We start from the raw sequence: 6,860 nt of genomic DNA on the forward strand, positions 1-6,860 counted from the left end.
TCCTGATAAATGAGGATTAATGAATTATATTTTGAAAATTTAATGGGTCTTAAATAAGTTTGACTATATTATTTTATATAATCTATAATTTTTATATATTAAAATATAAAGTTAATGGTTCAGTTAATAATGGTTCGGTTAACCTATGAAACCATAACCGAACCGTTAGTTATCGGTTAACAAAAATTAGAAACCGAACCAATGGTTTGGTTATTATGGTTCGGTTATATTGGTTAGTTTGGTTTTGGTTCGGTTTTTCGATTATTATGCTCACCCTTAGAATTTATAACTAATGGTTAATTTTGGTAACTAGCAACCTAAGCTTTACATCTTTTGATATATTACTCTAAAACAAAAGTTCATCCATGTTCATATGACCAACAAGAACAGATAAACATTCATACACCTTTCCTGCTTGAGGGATCGATTTGTCTTCCACCAAAAAAGCTTCAATCTTTTTATCAACTTCAATCCAAGCACACCCAGGATTCTTTCTCAATCCAAGCTCTTTCATCTTCATCCTCACTTTTCTTGCTTTATCCCATTTCTTGGTTGAAGCATACATGTTAGCTAACACAGTATACGTTGATGGATCATCAGGATCTTTATCAATAAGCAAACCCGCAATTTTCTCACCCAATTCTATCTCCCCATGTAACTTACATGCTGAAAACAATGTGCTCAACAGTTCAACATCCTCTCTAATGCTTTCAGTCTTTTGCAGAATAGCATAAGCATCATGTACTCTTCCACCACGACAAAGAAGATCTATTACACATGAGTAATCTGCAACTTTTGGTTGGATCCCATAATCATTAACCATTTGGTTGAAGTAATAACACCCTTTGTCAATCAATCCTCCATGGCTACAAGCCGAAATCACTGCTAAAAACACAACTCTATCTGGTTTTATATTCAGTTTCTTCATATCTTGGAAGAGTTTTAGCGATTTAAAAGCTTCCCCATGAGCCCCATAAGCTGTTATCATAGTAGTCCAAGAAACAAGATCTCTCTCAGGTAATCGACTAAAAACCTGTTGAGCTATTTCCACTTCTCCACATTTAGCATACATATCAAGAACAGCTCCCATGACCATTTCATTCGATTCAAAGTGGTGAGAAATGATAGAATTATGAATATCCTTACCGATTTCTAGTGATCCAAGTTGTGTACATGCTGCTAATATGCTTGTAAATGTGATCACATCAGGTTTCACTTGGGTTGTATTCATGGATTTATAGATTTCAAGAGCTTCAAGATACAAGCCTACGGATACGTATCCGGAAATCATTGAGTTCCATTCTACAACATTTGTTTTTGCCATTTTCTTGAAGATGGATTCGGCTGATTGAGTGTTGTTACATTTGAAGTACATGTCAACAAGTGAGGTATGAATAAAGGTATCGGGGTTTATGTTGTTTCGTGTTATGTAGCCATGGATGAACTTACCATGGTTCAAGTTTGAGGATTTGGAACAAGCGATTAGTGAACTGCTTAAAGTTGTTGAATTTGGTTTAGTTTGTTGTGTGATCATATTCCATAGAAGTTGAATGCAAGATTTGCTATCACCTTTTAAGCTGTATCCTGCAATCATGGAGTTCCAAGAAACGAGATTCTTGAAAGGGATTTGGTTGAAAACTTGTAGAGCCATATCTAAAGAACCACATTTACCATACATGTCGATCAGAGCAGCTTGAACGAAAGCATCGGATCCAAAACCGTTTCTCATGGCTTCCTTATGAATCTCCTTACCTGTTTCAAGATTCAAAAGCTTAGAACAAGCGGATATGGCTGTTGTGAATGATACAGAATCAGGTTCATACCCATGATCATTTTTCATCTTTTTAAACAAGTCCAATGCTTTCTCATACTGCCCATCACGATGATAACAAGAGATCACTGTATTCCAACAAGCGACATCTCTCTCAGGCATTTCATCGAACACTTGGACTGCTAACCCAAACATACCACATTTTGCATACATCCCAAGCAAAGAACTAGTAACAACAACATCAGCCACAAACCCGTTTTTAACCAAATGCGTATGGATCGTTCTACCGAAGTTTGCAAACCCTAGTCCACTACAGGCCTTTAATACACTTGGGTATGTGTAACTATCAGGTTTCAAGAGAGTGAAATGCATGAGCTTTTCGAAGACTTGAAGAGCTTCATCGAACATGAAATTCTTTGTGTAATTTGAAATTAAACTGTTCCATAATGTGATATCTGCAGGGTTTTCAATAGATTGAAAAACTAGCCTAGCAGATTGGAATAATTGGCAAGAGAAGAAGAGACTAATGAGGTTTTTGCATATTGCAATGTTCTTCTGTTGGCCTGAGGTGATTACTTTTTGGTGAACGAGTTTGGCATGTTTAATCGTTTTTGATTCAGCTACATTTCTTATGAGAGGTATCAACTTTGTAGCATCCATTCGTATCTACGAATGGGGAGCACGCCCCACCGATTTCAAGGTTTAAACTATGGGGATCCTTAATGGTGACGAAAGCGGTGTTTTATAGATAACCATATCTGAAAGGTTTATTCAATTACATAAATGAATATATTAAAATTCACAACTTTAATTCTTACTCATTTTTTTTTTTTTGGATAATGACTTGATAAGGTAATATTTTTTTTTAAATGTATACATTTAGTTTTTTATTATTTTTCTCTTGTAAAATAAACTCTTATATTTTAATAATATGTACGCATTAGGTCCTTTTCACCGGATTCTACAGGTTTTGCTGACATGGAGGGTTTATTTTACAAAAAAAAAATAATAATGACTAAATGTGTACATTTCAAAAAGTATCTTACCCTATCAAGTCATTTCCCCTTTCTTTTATTTTGTTGAAAATAAATACCCAAGTGGCATCCACATATCCACAACAAGATTTTTTCAACTTTTAGTCATCATGAAAAAGAGGGAGAACCTTATCTCCGGCGACTCATTTATGTGTTCCTACACATCACTGGTAGCAAGGAGGAATGATGGCAAAAACAGCAAGGTCGAAGTGGGAGGCAGGAGGAAGTAGAGACGGTAGTTGGCGGCGAGGAGCTGCTCTGGTAGCCCCCTCATCGATTATTTCTTCTTTTTCTGGCAACATATCTCAAAGATGGAGGCAAAGAGAGACAGATTGGAAAAACATAACAGGTAAAGAGTGTTTGGCTGTTGTTGTTAGACCGGAATGAAGAGAGACGAGAAAGAGAAGGGTCGTCGCTATTTTCTTGTTGCTAGAGGATCACCCACCTCCGGTGACTAAGCTAATTAATTGCTATTTAGTGTCACTTGTGCTTCAACATCAGCAAAACCTGTAGAATCTGGTGAAAATGACCTAATGTGTATATATTAATAAAGTATAAGGGTTTATTTTACAAAAAAAAAAATAAATAAGGACTAAATATGTACAATTCAAAAAGTATCTTACCCTATCAAGTCATTTTCCCTAAAAGAAAATTCGTATATGACCGGTATACCGGGTATAATCGGTCACAATGATTGTATTGTTACAAAAAAATAAAGTATAAGGGTTTATTTTACAAGAAAAAAAGAATAAGGACTAAATGTGTACATTTCAAAAAATATCTTACCCTATCAAGTCATTTTCCCTTTTTTTTTATGAATATGATTTTTATAATGTGTGATTGATCCCAAATCATATAAAATAATTTTTATATTCTTATTAATATATTTTATTTTTTTATTTAACTGCAAGTTGTTTTAATTAAATAAAAAAAATCACCCTCACCCTACCATTCATTTTCATCCCCTCCGTCTTCCTCACACATTGTTTTCATCATTTTCATTGTCATAGTCTTCATGAACAATCACTACCCACCTCAGGACCTCATCTTCATCGCCTTTCATCTTAAGACAAAAACAAAGCAAAGATCAGTGTTCGGTGTTTGAATCAACACGTATATCATCGGCCCGATTTGGGTGATAGAGAGAGGATTAGACGGGGAAATGTCACTTTATGTTCTATATCGATTAATTTGATTGTAAGTCCTTGTTTGATTGTAGGTTTCTGATTTAATTTGAGAGATGTGGTTTCTGATTCTATTTCTAGGGCATGTTCCTTGTGATTTCTTGGGGTGCGCTTTCTGGATTGATAAATTAAATACACACACTCAGATGCATATGTTTCCTCTTTTTGTTTAATTGGATGCAACTACAAAAGTGATGATGGTGATCGGAGATGAAGATGTCGAGGGTGAACCCCGATGAAGAACATGAGGAAATGGGGTGGAAAATATGTAGTGGCATTTTAAGTCATTTTAGGCTCTAGATTAACAGTGGGTTAGACAATGGATGTGGGATAGATGGTGCAAGGATGATGGTCGAAGGATACAGGAAAGTGATAGTGGTTCCAAGGGACCAGGTGTCACACCCCAAAACCGGAACGGCGGAAACGTTCGGGGGTGGAGAACGTCATGTCAAGTATCACGAGATATGTATATGGTAAGCAAGTAATGAACAACCATTTCATTGAGAAAGAAAGTGTTTACAATGTATGTGTTCACAAAACATAGAAGTCATAAACAAATAACAAAACAAGACTTGAAGCTATAATGCTCCATCTTCTGAAGTCCCAGCACAAGCACCTGTCTAATAGTCTCCTGAGAATACAAGATATTTGAAAGAGTTGACCATCAATTAAGTTGGTGAGTTCATAAGATTTTAGTGATGTGAGTAAGCTGTAAAGTGTTGTTGAAAATGTATATGTAAAGTGATGTAAGCTGTAAGTTCTGTTTTGTAAAGTTTGCCTGTTCCTCTAGAAAATCATATATTTCCTACTTTAATGGGAGTTGAGTAAAATGACACTACAAGCCTTTCTATGCGTAATAAGTGGGTACAAGTTATATATACTTGGAGTAGACAAACAATCAATTGTGCGCATCTACCCTCAACACACAACCCAACGGGGTACAGTAAGTAAGGCGGATAGCACACATTCCATTGGTTGTTAGATCGTTGTCATATATAACCTTGGTGTATTCACTTGTTACTCATGGAGTTATTTGTAATGGTTCCTTTATATCTAATGGAGAGTTCCTTTTAAGAAAACCTATATTTCTTATAGTAAAATATTGACTATGGTGATTACTTTTATAATAGCTTTGTTTATACTACTATATATAATTTGATATCGGGTAGATAGTAGATTCGGTGACCTCGGTTTAAGCCCACATCCAACGGGAATAGGACGTACAGCGAAGAGCACACATCCTATTAGCTGTCGGATATTATTTTTTGTCACACCCCAAAACCAGGAACGGCGGAAACGTTCTGGGGCGGAGGACGTCATGTATAATATCACAACAATGTAAAGTAGTAAACAAGCAACAACATCATCCATTGCATTAATAATATAATTATTATACAAATGTTTTTTGTCAAATTTTGATAAACACTAAAGCATAAATCAAAATGAAAGATAAGTCTTGAACAAGCTCCATCTTCCCTTCTCCTTGCATCGGTACCTGTCTATGATGAACTGAGGATACAAGTAATTTTGAAAGCGAGTATCAGCTTTGAAGCTGGTGAGATCATAAGTATTTAGTGTCTTAATTTGTATGTAAGAATTTGTAAGTCTATGTATTGTAAGTATTGAAAGTGTATATGAACTGTAAGTGTTTGAAAAACCCTAGAATCCCTATGATTCCTACTAGTATATGAAGGTGTCTTCTACCAAGACCTAACTGTTCTGAATGCAGTCTACTACCAAGACCTAACTGTTCTCAATGTTCGTGTCATGTAAAAGTGTGTAATTTTCCCAAGTGTAACTATTATTAACAAAATATAGTTTTGACATTTATAGCTTAAGTGATAAGATCACTAAATATATGTACACGGAAAATTAATGTAGTACTAAAACGTAGCGCTATAAGAACTACTGTTGTACTAACTACCTTAAACCGGATTTATATTAAGGCATTATGTGATAAATTGCACCATACTATAGACTTGTAACAACGACAACGTATAGTCGAAAAAATAAGGTATGACGTTTGGCACCCGCAGACCTGTCGGTCCCGCTGTAGCTAGCAGCGAGGTGTAGGATAGTCAATCCAGTATAGATCTATACGCAAACTCACGCTCTCCCTTCAAGAGACTCTGGCTACAACCCGGGTCATGACAATTAAGGCATGCTCCCATACAGTGGATCACAATTATTGACGTATTCATGTAAGTGTAATGTAACGAACTGTTCTAGCTGCAATGTACGTGCTCTCTACCTAGCAAGTATAGTAATGTACTGTAATGTTCTAGAAAGTATTGACTCATGAATGAACTGACTCATTGTATGATATCTCTTTTTCTAGTATCTTCCTAAACTACCCATATGGTAGTTTACTAGTAACCTAACTGGTACGTATGAACATGGATGTATACCCTTGCTACCCAAGGGCATATGATGAACTGGAAGGACCTTTTATGACTATATATGTACACATGATATATAACTAATATTTAAACGAAGTTCGGACGAATACCCGATATCCCACCAGACCACATCTCAAGCGCGAAAAGGAAATAGGGTGGATAGTCTTCCTAAGTCTTTTAAACATTTCTTATATAACTATACATATAGAGGCATGCAATTTGTAATATAAAAGCATAAATAATTTTTGTAAAACATTTGAACATCACTATTATTTTAATAAAAGATCGACTTGATGTCAATCTATAAAACAATTTGAAGGCATAGGTTTGATAAAACAGTTTAAGTATAAGGAAACATTTGTTTGAAACAAAGTTGTAAATAACTTTGAAAGGTAATGTACAGAGTAAAATGTACAGTGCAATAAGGAGTTTAAAACGTAAAATGTTTATAAAAATCATTTGAAGGAAACTG

At 35.3% G+C, this 6,860-nt stretch overlaps 1 protein-coding gene across 2 annotated transcripts; it reads right to left on the minus strand.

Moving 5' to 3' along the window:
• Positions 1-296: 296 nt before the first annotated feature.
• LOC111909192 (pentatricopeptide repeat-containing protein At5g27110) lies at positions 297-2,512 on the minus strand. Of its 2 annotated transcripts, XM_023904974.3 has the most exons (2): positions 1,672-2,512; positions 297-1,584 (listed from the first exon to the last, which is right to left on the minus strand). In XM_023904974.3, exons 1-2 carry the CDS (start codon positions 2,429-2,431, stop codon positions 347-349), a joined length of 1,998 nt encoding a protein of 665 aa, XP_023760742.1. In that variant the 5' UTR covers positions 2,432-2,512; the 3' UTR covers positions 297-346. The 2 variants fall into 2 exon arrangements, with proteins under 2 accessions (XP_023760742.1, XP_023760741.1); XM_023904973.3 differs by having other exon boundaries at positions 297-2,511.
• Between the last annotated feature and the right edge of the window lie 4,348 nt (positions 2,513-6,860).

This window comes from Lactuca sativa, chromosome 8 (genome assembly GCF_002870075.4).
Source record: "Lactuca sativa cultivar Salinas chromosome 8, Lsat_Salinas_v11, whole genome shotgun sequence".
NCBI lineage: Eukaryota > Viridiplantae > Streptophyta > Magnoliopsida > Asterales > Asteraceae > Lactuca > Lactuca sativa.